This window comes from Strongylocentrotus purpuratus, unplaced genomic scaffold (assembly GCF_000002235.5).
Source record: "Strongylocentrotus purpuratus isolate Spur 01 unplaced genomic scaffold, Spur_5.0 spur5_scaffold_11, whole genome shotgun sequence".
In the NCBI taxonomy this organism is placed as follows: domain Eukaryota; kingdom Metazoa; phylum Echinodermata; class Echinoidea; order Camarodonta; family Strongylocentrotidae; genus Strongylocentrotus; species Strongylocentrotus purpuratus.
In genome coordinates, this window is record NW_022145596.1 from 25,969,087 (window position 1) to 25,982,749 (window position 13,663).

At 37.1% G+C, this 13,663-nt stretch overlaps 1 protein-coding gene across 5 annotated transcripts in view; it reads right to left on the minus strand.

The window, feature by feature from the left end:
* LOC577477 (serine/threonine-protein kinase Nek1) overlaps positions 1-13,663 on the minus strand; it is a 40,656-nt gene that overhangs the window by 18,441 nt on the left and 8,552 nt on the right. For 4 of the 5 annotated variants that reach the window (XM_030981007.1, XM_030981008.1, XM_030981006.1 and 1 more), the window contains exons 12-22: positions 12,867-12,903; positions 12,298-12,354; positions 10,590-10,637; positions 10,183-10,305; positions 8,471-8,739; positions 7,788-7,902; positions 6,464-6,550; positions 5,892-5,969; positions 5,161-5,214; positions 4,484-4,579; positions 295-361 (exon numbers count right to left, since the gene is read on the minus strand). In XM_030981007.1, coding sequence (XP_030836867.1) covers positions 295-361; positions 4,484-4,579; positions 5,161-5,214; positions 5,892-5,969; positions 6,464-6,550; positions 7,788-7,902; positions 8,471-8,739; positions 10,183-10,305; positions 10,590-10,637; positions 12,298-12,354; positions 12,867-12,903 — 1,031 coding nt within the window. The remainder of the gene's footprint in view (positions 1-294; positions 362-4,483; positions 4,580-5,160; positions 5,215-5,891; positions 5,970-6,463; positions 6,551-7,787; positions 7,903-8,470; positions 8,740-10,182; positions 10,306-10,589; positions 10,638-12,297; positions 12,355-12,866; positions 12,904-13,663) is intronic. The other variant, XM_030981005.1, reaches the window with a different exon arrangement.

Genomic DNA, 13,663 nt, shown 5'->3' on the forward strand with positions numbered 1-13,663 from the left:
ATTTACGCATAAATACCACTGACCTCAGGTCATTGGCTTTGTTTCAGGGCCAATGACCCGAGGTCAACTGTCTGCGCATGCGCACTGATACAACCGTAAACTGGTGTATTCATTCCTGCCAGGTGATCATTTACTTCACCTGGATGGAGTTTGGCAAAAATATTGATTATGGCCTTGCCAAAGGACTTAGGCGCTGCAGGAACTCACATCTTGTGATTCATAGTTTGGTGACTAAGATATGTTACAAGAGAGAGAGAGAGAGAGAGAGAGAGAGAGGGAGAGAGGAAATCCTACCTGGTGCTGCAGGTCCTTGGATAGGTCTGCTGGGAGCAGGTTTATCTGTGACTCGCTTCTTGGAAAGCTAGGAATGAAATTACAATTATCATTAGTTAGGCTGGGAATTTGGGGCATCTCTTTAATTTGTTTACCTGCCTAATTTTCGGGCGGGTACCGGTACCCGAAAATGATAAAACAGAAAACATGTTTAAATTTAACCATTTATAGCAGACAAATACTTTGAAATATACATGCATCCCTTGATTAATATCAGGATCTCTTAAGAAGTTATTTTCATCCATTTTTGGCGATTTTAAGTAAATTAACTCATGCTTCTTTTAAATGCTGATATTTACTTAGTAATCCCAACAAGCTTGATTTTCGTTCCAAGGCATGTGGGTTTATCTTAACCCTATTTAGCCTGGGGGGGGGGGGGGGGCTTTAGAAGCCCCCCCTCATCATTTTTCGCGATAATTTTTTAACGCAAGAAAATCTTGCACTGAAATTTTGTGACTTTTTTCTTTCGAGTCTTGCGCATCTTTTGAAAGAAATTTTTCGAAAATCGGACCTACCATTACAAAGTCACGTGTCCTTTTGTCTTTGCATGTCAGCCCGAAAATCGCTCATTTTTGTGATTTGTGTACAAAACATATGGAAATCTCATTTTTTAAATAAAGAGATAAAACAGGTAACCCGACACATGCTCCGCCGACGATTGCTCCGCCGACATTTACTCCGCAAAACGCGACAATTGCTCCGCGACATTTGCTCCGCGACATTTGCTCCGACGTCAAATGCTCCGCCGACAGTTGCTCCGCCGACAGTTGCTCCGCCGACAGTTGCTCCGCCGACAATTGCTCCGCCGACAGATGCTCCGCCCGACAATTGCTCCGCCGACAATTGCTCCGCCGACAATTGCTCCGCCGTCAATTGCTCCGCAAAACGCGACAATTGCTCCGCCGACATTTGCTCCGCCGACATTTGCTCCGCCTGAAGCGACACTTGCTCCGCCGACATTTGCTCCGCCGACAATTGCTCCGCCGACAATTGCTCCGCCTGAAGCGACAATTGCTCCGCCGACATTTGCTCCGCCGACATTTGCTCCACCGACATTTGCTCCGCCGACAATTGCTCCGCCGACAATTGCTCCGCCTGAAGCGACAATTGCTCCGCCGACATTTGCTCCGACGACATTTGCTCCGCCCAAAAAGTGTCCCATAAACTACAAATGCTACTAGTACGACAAATGCTTCGCCGACAATATTTTCTTTACACCTATTTTTTTCGTTTCTTTTTTTCTTCTTCATTTTCTGAATGCATTTCTTGAAATAATGTAGATGAAATGAAATGAATGAATGTTGATGAAGTGGGAGGAAAAAGGAGTTACCTAAAAGTCATTTCGAATATACTGAAATAACTTTCCATCTATCACTGTACGTCCCATATAATGTATACTAAACACTCATTACATGTCGTGGGAAGTTTTAAAAAAAAGTAGAGCAGCAAGCCACATTCCCCAATACGCGCATACCTCCTAGTTAATTTCAAGTAGCTCATCAATATGTAATACCTGAAATTACCTCGATCAATGCATCTTACTAGGTAAAGCATTATACAATGTAATAGGTCATCATGGAAGTTTAGAAAATAAGTAAGGGGGATTTACCAAGTGTTGATCTTTTTAAGAGTTTTATAAAGAAACAAAAAGATATTGAATATTTCTCAGCGAAAAAAAGGAACAAGCTTGTTTCGCATTTTAAGAAATGGCGATTTGACTTATGATACTCATGTTGATTTAACTTTTATTCCTGTGCCCCCTCACTCCCCTTTATGCACTGGAGTTCAAACTATGATTTATATGTGTACAGTGTATTTTTTTTTACTATAATGTTTTTTTTTATAACTTTCTTGTCCTTTCATTATTGTTAGTTGTTCTTATACATATTGGTTTTTTTGTTTGTCTAATTATTACCAATGACTTGTAAATATGTAATTTTTATATGATTGAAAATTTAATAAACACACAAATATAAAAAAAAAAAGTTTAGAAAATAAGGGCACTTATATACGTAAGGAAGAGAACCCATTCAGACGGGAAAATGAGATGGCAGCCTTTCTGCTTATTCACATTTATACAAATCATTTTGTTGCAGTTTGATGTTAGTTCTTCATGATAAGCCAATTGCTCTTCTTCCGGTGGCTTCGTGAGTCCCTTAAATTATTTAGTGAAAACAAAGTACTCGAATGAAACGGAGTGTTTTGCACACTAACATATATATATTAAAGCTACATACACTTAACTAAAGGAAAGAAACCTTTCGAAAATGGACTGGATATTATTGAAAATATTATTCTAAACAAGAATGTACTACATGATTGTATTACTTTACGTTTCAATTTCACGAGAGAAATAGAACTCGAGAGGGGGAGCAGAGAAGAAGTGATGGAAATGAAAGAAGACTAATAGCATGAGAGGAAAGAAAAGAGCAAAGAAGACAAGAAAACGGTGTAAACAGGAAAAGGAGGAGCATGGGAGAGAGAGAAAGAGAGAGAGAGAGAGAGAGATAGCCTTGAGCTTTGGATCAGCTAATGAGTAATACATGAAACAGATTTTGAGCGGAGTAATTATCTTTCGCCGGAGAACTTGCGTAAGGAGCTATAATTTTATTTTTTATTTTTTTAAATCAAACATTATGGGGAATAGCAAAAAACGGTTGTCTTTTTTGCTCTTTTCTTTCCTCTCATGTTATTAGTCTTCTTTCATTGAGGTAATTTCAGGTCTTACATATTGATGAGCTGTTTGAAATTAACTAGGAGGTATGCACGTATTGGGGAATGTGGCTTGCTGCTCTACTTTAAAAAAAAAAAAAACTTCCCATGACATGTAATGAGTGTTTAGTGTACATTATGTGGGACGTACAGTGATAGATGGAAAGTTATTTCAGTATATTCGAAATGACTTTTAGGCAACTGCTTTTTCCTCCCACATTATCAACATTCATTCATTTCATTTCATTTACATAATGTCATGAAATGCATTCAAAAAATGAAGAAAAAAAGAAAGAAACAAAAACAACCCGTGAAAAAAAAATATTGTCGGCGAAGCATTTGTCGTAGTACTAGTAGCATTTGTATTTAATGGGACACTTTTTGGGCGGAGCAAATGTCGTCGGAGCAAATGTCACCGGAGCAAGTGTCGCTTCATGCGGAGCAAATGTCGTCGGAGCAATTGTCGGCGGAGCAAATGTCACCGGAGCAATTGTCGCTTCAGGCGGAGCAATTGTCGGCGGAGCAATTGACGGCAGAGCAAATGTCGGCGGAGCAAATGTCGGCGGAGCAAGTGTCGCTTCAGGCGGAGCAAATGTCGGCGGAGCAATTGTCGCGTTTTGCGGAGCAATTGACGGCGGAGCAATTGTCGGCGGAGCAATTGTCGGAGGAGCAATTGTCGGCGGAGCATCTGTCGGCGGAGCAATTGTCGGCGGAGCAACTGTCGGCGGAGCAACTGTCGGCGGAGCACCTGTCGGCGGAGCATTTGACGTCGGAGCAAATGTCGCGGAGCAAATGTCGCGGAGCAATTGTCGCGTTTTGCGGAGTAAATGTCGGCGGAGCAATCGTCGGCGGAGCATGTGTCATGGAACCGATAAAACATTGGTTATTTGGTCTTGTTTATAGTTCAGGTGTTTATTTTTGGATCAAAATAGTTGAATTATAGTTGGAAATGAAATAAAACAACAAAAACAATAAAATACATAAGTTAAAAAAACAAAGAAATACATAAGAAATTATCAAAACAAATTATCAAAACAATAGATAACATAAGGAATAACCCTGGTTTTTCAATTGTTTGTGTTGTATTATTATTCCAAATGGTCTAACAAATATATGTAGTGAAAAAGAATGCTTAAATATGAAGAATGTCTGATTTATGGGCAAAAATGTGAATTTTATGACCTTATTTGCATAAATTACCATAAATATGCAAATGAGTGAATTTTTCAAAAAATTGAAATTACCATAGTATTCTATACGCTTCACTTGACATGTATGCAAATTTTCGCGGCGATCGGGCGTTTCAAGGCCGAGATCATAGGGGGGGGGGGCCTTGGAAGCCCCCCCCCCCCCCCCCCTGGGCTATGCAGTTTCAATATAGCCCAGGCTAAATAGGGTTAAGAGTAAAATTGCTTGATAAGGGCTAGAAAAGACTTACATGATCATCCCAAGCCCTCTTCTCTTTCTCATAAGCGTCTCTTCTCTGCTTTTCTAGCTGTTCTTTCAGCTTTGCTGCTCGCTGGTTGGCTTGGGCCTGTCATGGACACAAAACAATGATGGAATTATCACTATTTGTAGCAAAGAGCAGAAAAAGGTTCTATAATGTACTGATTAGTGTAAAGATTGTATGAATGGTATTGGGATGAAACATAAAATTGCATGTAAATGTAACGTTTGCAGTTGAACCCAATCCCTTTTTAAAATATTTTACAACAAACATTTTTTTAATTTGTTAATTTCACATAAAACAAACATTCAATACCTCAAAGTCTTTCCAATATAATTTTAACCAAATGCATTTTACACGATCTCCAATTCTAGCAGAGAAAAAATTGACATGAAATTCCAAGTTGGTGACACGCCTTGTTTGGGGATATAGAGACTTATATCCCATGTAATGGAAAAGAGGGAACTTCACGATTGCAGTGATTTAGTTTGCCTGCCCCATTCCTGGCAACTTGTAAATGTTCATGGGAATCACAATGTTTTTAAAATGATTTTCATCTTTTGTTTTGTATGATTTTTTTCTTCTATGTAATTCTTTTGTATACACTTTGTTTTGCCGAATAAAATAATAATAATAATCTTTTTTAAGGGTTCATTAACATGTCTTACCTTTAGTGCTTCAATCTTTTTTCTTCTTTCTTCTGCAGAGATCTGTGGATCATCCTGTGGATAAAGTAAATACAAATGAATAAAGCTACTCTAAAGAAAGGAGAAAATAAAAAAACCTAAAACAGCAGAAAAGAGTAAAAATTAATTAGGAATTTACAAATATCAACAGTTCAAATTTGGAGAAGGCGCACATTGACTGTGCATTTTCAAAAGGTGTTTCCTGAATAATTTTTGTTTGCCATCTGGAAAAGAATACTTCCACCTTTGTATCACGAATTGTACCATCGTTGCATAAATGAATGATTTATACATAACTTTTGTGAACATGTATCCATTATTACTTGTCCTGATGGGTTCTTTAGTTTTGTAAAAACTGACCTTTATCTGCCTATGCGCAGACAGTATCTCTGAAGTAGCTCATTCTCTACAATAATTTGTTTGAACCCCTGCAATCTGTTTTACATGTTAACAATTGGGTCATTCGCATGTAGGCATGTTAACAATGACATTTATTGCTTCCCTTTAAAATGGTTTCTCATTGAAATAAGTATTACAGTAACCTGTACATAAAGATCAACTGCCTATACAGACCACTTTTCTTCTCTCCCTTGAGTGGTTTTTATGTACAGGATCCTTTAATACAGGTTTCAATGAGAAACCACATTCAAGGGAAATGACTAATGTGGTCTTTCTATACAAGTGGTTGCTAAAGCAGGTTGGACTGTACTTACATCTTTGAGCTTATTCCTGACATTCAATCTCTCCTGGTAGTTCTGCATTCTGATGGCCTTCAGCTGGTCTAAATATGCCTGAGAAAAGAAAAAGATATTCAAATCAAATCAAGGATTATATAGAATACATTTTAATCAAAATACCCCCACCCCTAGAACAGCTCCAGTTATGATATTGCATTGCACATTTCTTACTCAGAAATACAAAGTATACTACAAGGGTACAGCCATGTCCCACTACTTTAACACACAACCCATGTATTCTTAAACAAAATATTATCATCATTTATTTCATCATAAATAATAGTAGTAGTCATCATCATTCTTTTTTTAGTAGCAGTAGTAGAAGTAGATGTAGTGGCAGCAGCAGCAGTAGTAGTACAGTCAAACCTGTTTGTAGCAAAAACCCAAGGGAAACACAAAAAGTGGTCTTTGTAGACAGGTTCCTTCAGTGCATGTTTCAAGGAGAAACCATTTTCAATGAAAACAAAAAATGTGGTCTTTGTAGACAGGTGGTCACTAAAGCAGGTTTGACTGTAGAAGAATTAGAAGTATGATCCTTGCAGACAGACCTGTTCATCCTTGTCCGCTCCCTTCTTCTGGCCACCATACGGTAGCAGAGGTTCATTACGAGCATCTCCAGCTCCTGCTACCGGCTGCTTTCAAAAACAAAGAAAGAAAGACAGAAAAATTACTCTATAAGCCAATGTTTCAGAGAGTAACATGCCAAAAAAAAGTAGTTTTGCAAGTCTCTGCTTTCACAAATGGCCTGCTGGTTTCTCGTACTTATTTCCATACACTTTAAGTCATGCTAAGATATACAAACTGGTTTTGCTCAATGCATGCATGCTTGGTCGCACTGCATATGCAGAGATGCCAACCTCTTGACACAAAAAAACAGACGGAGTATCCTAAAAAATCAGATTTTCACGAAAACTCGACACTACCAATGGCCGCTTGGCCCCGGGCCAGTAAAATTTCAGAAAAATGTGATACTGGTACGTACAGTCAAGTAAAATGTTTGCTCTTTCAATAAAATTTTAAAAGAAAATTGTAAAGCAAAGTTTTTGTTGGGGCTGCGGGGGTTTACTTTGCGATTCCGTGGTTTTTATGGGTATTATTTTTTTTTAAAATTATCATACTAAATACGATTAAATCGTACTGGTTGGCACCTCTGCATATGCAAATGTGCTACACATATACATACACAGTACCAATATAGGGGAAAAGTGGAGGAACAGTGTACGCATGCACACCCCTAAACTTCAATAGGGAAACCCCACTATTTGGAAACCTCTAGAAGTGGAGGCATTATTCTGTGTGTTTTTAAATTCGTGATTGGTATTCAAGAAATTAACAAGAATAAAACCCTGTAAAAATAAGAGCATATCCAGTAATATTTCACTCAAGTCAGCACACATCTCCTGAATTTTTGATTGTTTTCAGTATAAGGAGCAGGCCACATTGCCCATTTAGGGTTGCATGAAAGCTTTGAACAGTGTTTCAATATAAAAATTGTACAAAAGTGACCTGTACATAAAGACCATCTACATACACACATAAATACGGCTATAAGGACACAAAATGGCAGTCACTAAAGAAAGGTGGTCTTCAAGTACAGGTACAAGCAAACACAGAGACAACCTCTATATCAAGACCACTCAAGGGAGACAGGTGGTATTTATGTAAGGTAAGCCTAATATATAAATGTCTTTTTAACACATTCAATAATAATCTCTCGGCCCAAAACCTTTTGCAAGCATTATAACTACAGTTGTGCATGATTCAATTGTTTTAATATTATAAAATGTTTGATTGATTAGTATCGCTGATCATCCAGACAAACTATTCTTTTTAAAATTGAATTCTTTTCAGAATGAGCGATTGTATGCTTACGGCTCCCCAGCCTAGTTGAACGGCTGCCCTGGCTTTGTAAGCTGCTGCTTCTCTCTTTCTGAGCAAGAAATCATTGACCATCTTGGCTCTCTCAGCTGCTTCTACACCAGCATGCCTGAAAGAAAGAAGAAAAGCACTCCTCTTTAGCATTATCATCTCAGTCATAACCGAGCAGCCACCACCTGGGTGCAGAGTGGCAAATTAATTAATGTCCAAGTGCCAAGGACATTTGTGTCAGGCCGGGATTCAAACCCTCAACCCTTTTGTTGAGAGTCAAGTGAATGAACCACTCTACCATGATACCTCCATTCTATTTGTGCCATGGCTTGAAAGATTTACTCACATTTTATGAACTAAAGAAATTGTATTTACTTTAATCTTTGATTATAAACATACATGTTGAGACATATAGTATATAGTAATATATTGAAATATAAATATTGCATAAATAAAAGTGGTGTGAAAGAGGTTTTTAGCCAACAAGAAATATAAAGATTCTTTGAAAAATTTGGGTGACCGAGCAAAACAATTTCAATATCTCACATCTGAAAAATGTATGATAAAAGTAACCAAATAAATTAGGAAACAGTCTAGAACTTTCTGCCGATGTCCATTGAGAAAATGTTGTCATACATTAAAAATTATCTTATTTTTCACTAATGTCTTTTTTGTTAGACCCATACCTTGCATTCTCTGCCCTCTTTGCAGCGTTGGCAGCACTAGCAGACACTGGCCTCTCCCTTATCTGCCTCCTGAGGGCAGCCTCCTCCTGCTGCCTCTTAGACCTATCCTCCTTGAACATGGCGGCCCCTCCCTGGCCCGCCTCGGCTCCGTTGGCCTGTTGGCGGAGGTTGCTGAGGTACTGGTGATAGTGGTCATAGTTACCACGCTCTGGTTTGGCCCCTTGGTGTAGGCTATCGTACTTTGCTTCTTTCTTGGGAGGCTCTTCATACTGTGGGAGGTGAAGGATCAATATGACTGGCATCATGTTCTAAAGACTAAATTTCAAGATAACCTTTAACCCTATTTTAACTGGGCTATTTCAGACCAGGTTTTTACTGGGGGGGGGGGGGTCAATTTGACCCCCCTTAAGATCTCGGCCGTTTCACCGCCGATCGCCGCGAAAATTTGCATGCATGTCAAGTGAAGTGTATAGAATACTATGATAATTTCAAATTTTTGAAAAATTCACTCATTTGCATATTTGTGGTAATTTATGCAAATAAGGTCATCAAATTCACATTTCTGCCCATAAATCATAGATTATTCATGTTTACGTATTCTTTTTCAATACATATATTTATTAGACCATTTGGTATAATAATACAACACAAAAATTTGGAAGAGCCAGGTTATTCCTTATGTTATCTATTGTTTTTATAATTTCTTATGTATTTCAATGTTTTTTTAACTTATGTATTTTATTGTTTTTGTTGTTTTATTTCATTCATAACTACAATTCAACTATTTTGACCCCAAAACAAACATCTAAACTTTAAACAAGACTGAATAACTTATGTTTTATCTATTTTTTAGGAAAAATGACTTTTACATATGTTTTGTACACAAATCCCGAAAATGAGCTATTTTCGGGCTGACATGCAAAGACGAAAGGTCACGTGACCTTGTGACCGTAGGTCCGATTTTCGAAAAAATCGTTTTAAAAGATGCGTAAGACTCGAAAGTAAAAAGTTGTGAAAGGAAAATTTTATATCTGCCGCGGTTTCGGAGTAGTCGCGAAATTTCAACAGGGGGGGGGGGGTCAAATTGACCCCCCCCCAGTTAACATAGGGTTAAAGGCATCATTTAACAATGTTAAATCTGATATGCATGGCTCTACATGTTATCAGTGTCTGTGATATGGTGTAACATTGAAGTCCTAAAAAAATTGCCCTTTAAAACGATTATGAAGTGCCTCAAAAAAGTAAAAATCTTCAAGTGACCGTTTATACCATACTCATTCAATAGACTGTAGTGTTATCAAAACCATTAGAAAAACGCAAAATGACATTTTGATTTTCAATCATAAATATCTTGATAATCAGACAGGCGATCGGCTTGTAAAAGTCATGGGGTTCCTGACTGACCTAAAGGTTTATAATTATCATTGTAGCATGAGCTAAATCCAGGATTTTGTTTCAGAATCTGAGACAAAGTTACATGATCTCTTTAAAAATGACTAAATTCACTGCTAATATTTCTCTCTCCAACGCCCCTCACTTTCAAAAAGGTTCTATATCCTAATAACACACACAAAAACAAAAATAATCTGCACAGATCAGCAAAACAACATCACAATTATTATTAACTTTCAATGCAACATCTGTGTATCACTAGAAATAGGTATTTCCTATTGAATGGGTACAAAATGAGTATAAAGGGTGTGCCAGCATACCTCACTTTCAGCAGCCCCTCCTCCGCCGCCTCCATACCCCCCTCCTCCATTGCTGCTACCACTGCTGCTGCTGAGAAGGGTGTTCTTCCACCCTGCTTCACGAGCCTTCTTCATATTGGCCATCTGAAAAAAATGATCAATATAGAGGAAATATATTCACTTCTTGACGTGCACATTTGTGCTGCATGAAATATGCTATTCAGATGTTATATCAGTAATCTACCTTCAATCAAACATATAAACATTTATTGTATTTTATTGTATTTATTAAAATTCATTGATGTTCATCAATATTCTCTTTATAAACATATAAATCAAGTTACAATGCAATGTAACAAATCAATATTCTGTTTGTAAACATATAAAATCATATATATGTTTATATTTCATTCATGTTTTCTACTTACTCTTTGTTTGTCATTCAGCTCTTCCCGCTGTTGTCTTACTTGTCTTTCCTAAAAATAAAAATAAATCAGATAAGTATTGTACTGCTTTCTGCTTTTTGATGTTTGTTTCAAAGGAGAATTGTCTTGTGTCATTCTAGCTATCTACAAGTGATCATGTCAGTCACTTCAGTTCGATGTATGCAGCTGTAGATTCCTACAAATTTTGGTTAGAATACAGCCATGGGTTTTCAAGAAGAAAAAAATGTGCAATTGCTGGCCAGGTCCCACTTGGGGGAACATACCCATTTGAACAAATTTAGATCTCCTTTGTCTAGGGATGATTTCTACCAAGTTTGGTTAAAATCTGGCCTTCTTTTTATGAGAAGAATTTGAAATGTGAATACTTTATGGAAGAACGATGATGGACAAAAAGCTCCAGAGCTTTTGGCTCAGGTGAGCTAAAACGGCACATTCAATATGGTTTGAATTTTGTATTACTTGACAATAGTAGGATGAGTCTGTGAATTCAATATAAATCTGGGAGAAATATATTAACTGACAAAATCTGTCCACCTATCATATCAATTAACTAGATGGAATTTTGACTGCGCGCAGTCGAAAATGATGCCTCCGCCATAGAGCAATTTAAACAAGTTTGGAGTTTAAATCTCCAGTGGTTCTTGAGATATCATGATAACAATCTCAATGTATGGAATTTCATAAGTTGACCTCTGTGACCCTTGACCTTTGACCTACGTGCTCCAAAATCTAATCAGATTGTCTTCCTATGGTGATACACACTATCATTAAGTTTGAAGTTTAAATCTCCAGTGGTTCTTGAGATATTATGATATGGTGATACATACTATCATTAAGTTTGAAGTGAAAATTCTCCAGTGGTTCTTGAGATATCGCGATAACGATCTCAATGTATGGAATTTCATAAGTTGACCTCTGTGACCCTTGACCTTTGACCTACGTGCTCCAAAATCTAATCAGATTGTCTTCCTATGGTGATACACACTATCATTAAGTTTGAAGTTTAAATCTCCAGTGGTTCTTGAGATATTATGATAACAATCTCAATGTATGGAATTTCATAAGTTGACCTCTGTGACCCTTGACCTTTGACATACGTGCTCCAAAATCTAATCAGATTGTTTTCCTATAGTGATACACACTATCACTAAGTTTGAAGTTTAAATCTCCAGTGGTTCTTGAGATATCATGATAACAATCTCAATGTATGGAATTTCATAAGTTGACCTCTGTGACCCTTGACCTTTGACATACGTGCTCCAAAATCTAATCAGATTGTTTTCCTATAGTGATACACACTATCACTAAGTTTGAAGTTTAAATCTCCAGTGGTTCTTGAGATATCATGATAACAATCTCAATGTATGGAATTTCATAAGTTGACCTCTGTGACCCTTGACCTTTGACATACGTGCTCCAAAATCTAATCAGATCGTCTTCCTATGGTGATACATACTATCCTTAAGTTTTAAGTTTAAATCTTAAATGGTTCTTGAGATATTGTGATAACGGTCAAACGGGACGGACGTACGGACGGACGGACGGACGGACGGACGGACGGACGGACGGACGGACGTACGGACGGACGGACGTACGGACGGACAACCCGAAAACATGATGCCTCCGGCACCACCTTCGGTGGCGGAGGCATAAAAATGGGATATATATGTATGCTATTGAACAAACAAACCTTGTGTCGCCTCTCATTTTCCCTCTCTTTCAATTCTCTTTTCCTCTGTTCCAATTCCTTGAAGTGAGTAAAAAAAATTATTAAAAAATTGTGGAGAAATGATGCAATCATGAACGAATAACATAAAATAACAAGCCACACAAGATTATTGTAGTGAAAAACAGAGGAGGGAGACAGTTTAAATAGAATTGACGGGGGGGGGGGGGGCGATTCTCCACTGAATACCTGTCTCAAATTTGTATGAGGAACAAGTAGTCTAGTAAAATGTATTAAAAGAACAATTTTCAAATTTGAAGTGAATGGCAATGTCACATAATGTACCATACGCCATAATTGTATACACTCTAATTTACCAACACAAAAAGCATTCTGCGTTCATCTAATTAATCTTTAATTCAAGATATTGACAGCCAGATATTATCAGGTTTATCACTCACAGAACATTTCCTTTGACTGCACAAAGCGCAATGTTACCGGTACATTAATCATGATTTTGAAGAAGAAAAAAAGTATTGTCATGGATTAATGAATGAGTTCTATTTGAGTGCAAAATAATTTTATCTATTTACCTTTGCTACACTATCTTTCTTGTCCTCTACAGATTTCCTTTAAAAAAAAACACAATAAAAAGACATTAATCTCATTACATACATAACTAAGAAGAGTACATTTCTGTGAAATTATCTTTTTTCTGCCCAAGATATTGTGAAATTAATAGAACTTTAATACAACCCCCTTGCCTTCTATATCAACAAATCACATATAACTTGCAACATTCAAGAGATCAGATAAGTGATGTGCAAACTATTATTGTATTCTCATTGGGTATCATACAGTAATGGTCAGCCAGTATTATTACCATTGTATTTAAATGTGGATGGTGGAAGGGGGTCACGGACATAGTCGTCTAAATCATTAAGATTACTTGATAGACGTGAAACTGCTCTAAATGACCTTCCAACTTCATTTCACAATTAACAATACAAAATACTGATTTTGTACAAATAAAACATTCAAAGCAAATTTTAAACAATTTGGACATATCTCTTGAAAATTTGTTTCATATTTCTCTTTTTGTTCTATCATTCTATCTTGATTCTACTGTTATAGAGTAAAGAAGCTGTGATATCATAAAAATCTTTTTTTTTAGGAATTTCTCAATTTTTCTTCATTTTCCAAAAGAGCATCAAAAATAATGTCCAAATGTAGAAAACCAAATGAATATGTTAAGTATTGGCTGAGTTATGACCATCTGTATAAACAGATGTCTTATAGGAACTCAGTGTTATATTACTCTGGCTCGTAATGTTATGAACTAGAGCAATATAACACTTACCATCATCTTTGTATCCTCAGTTTGATCATT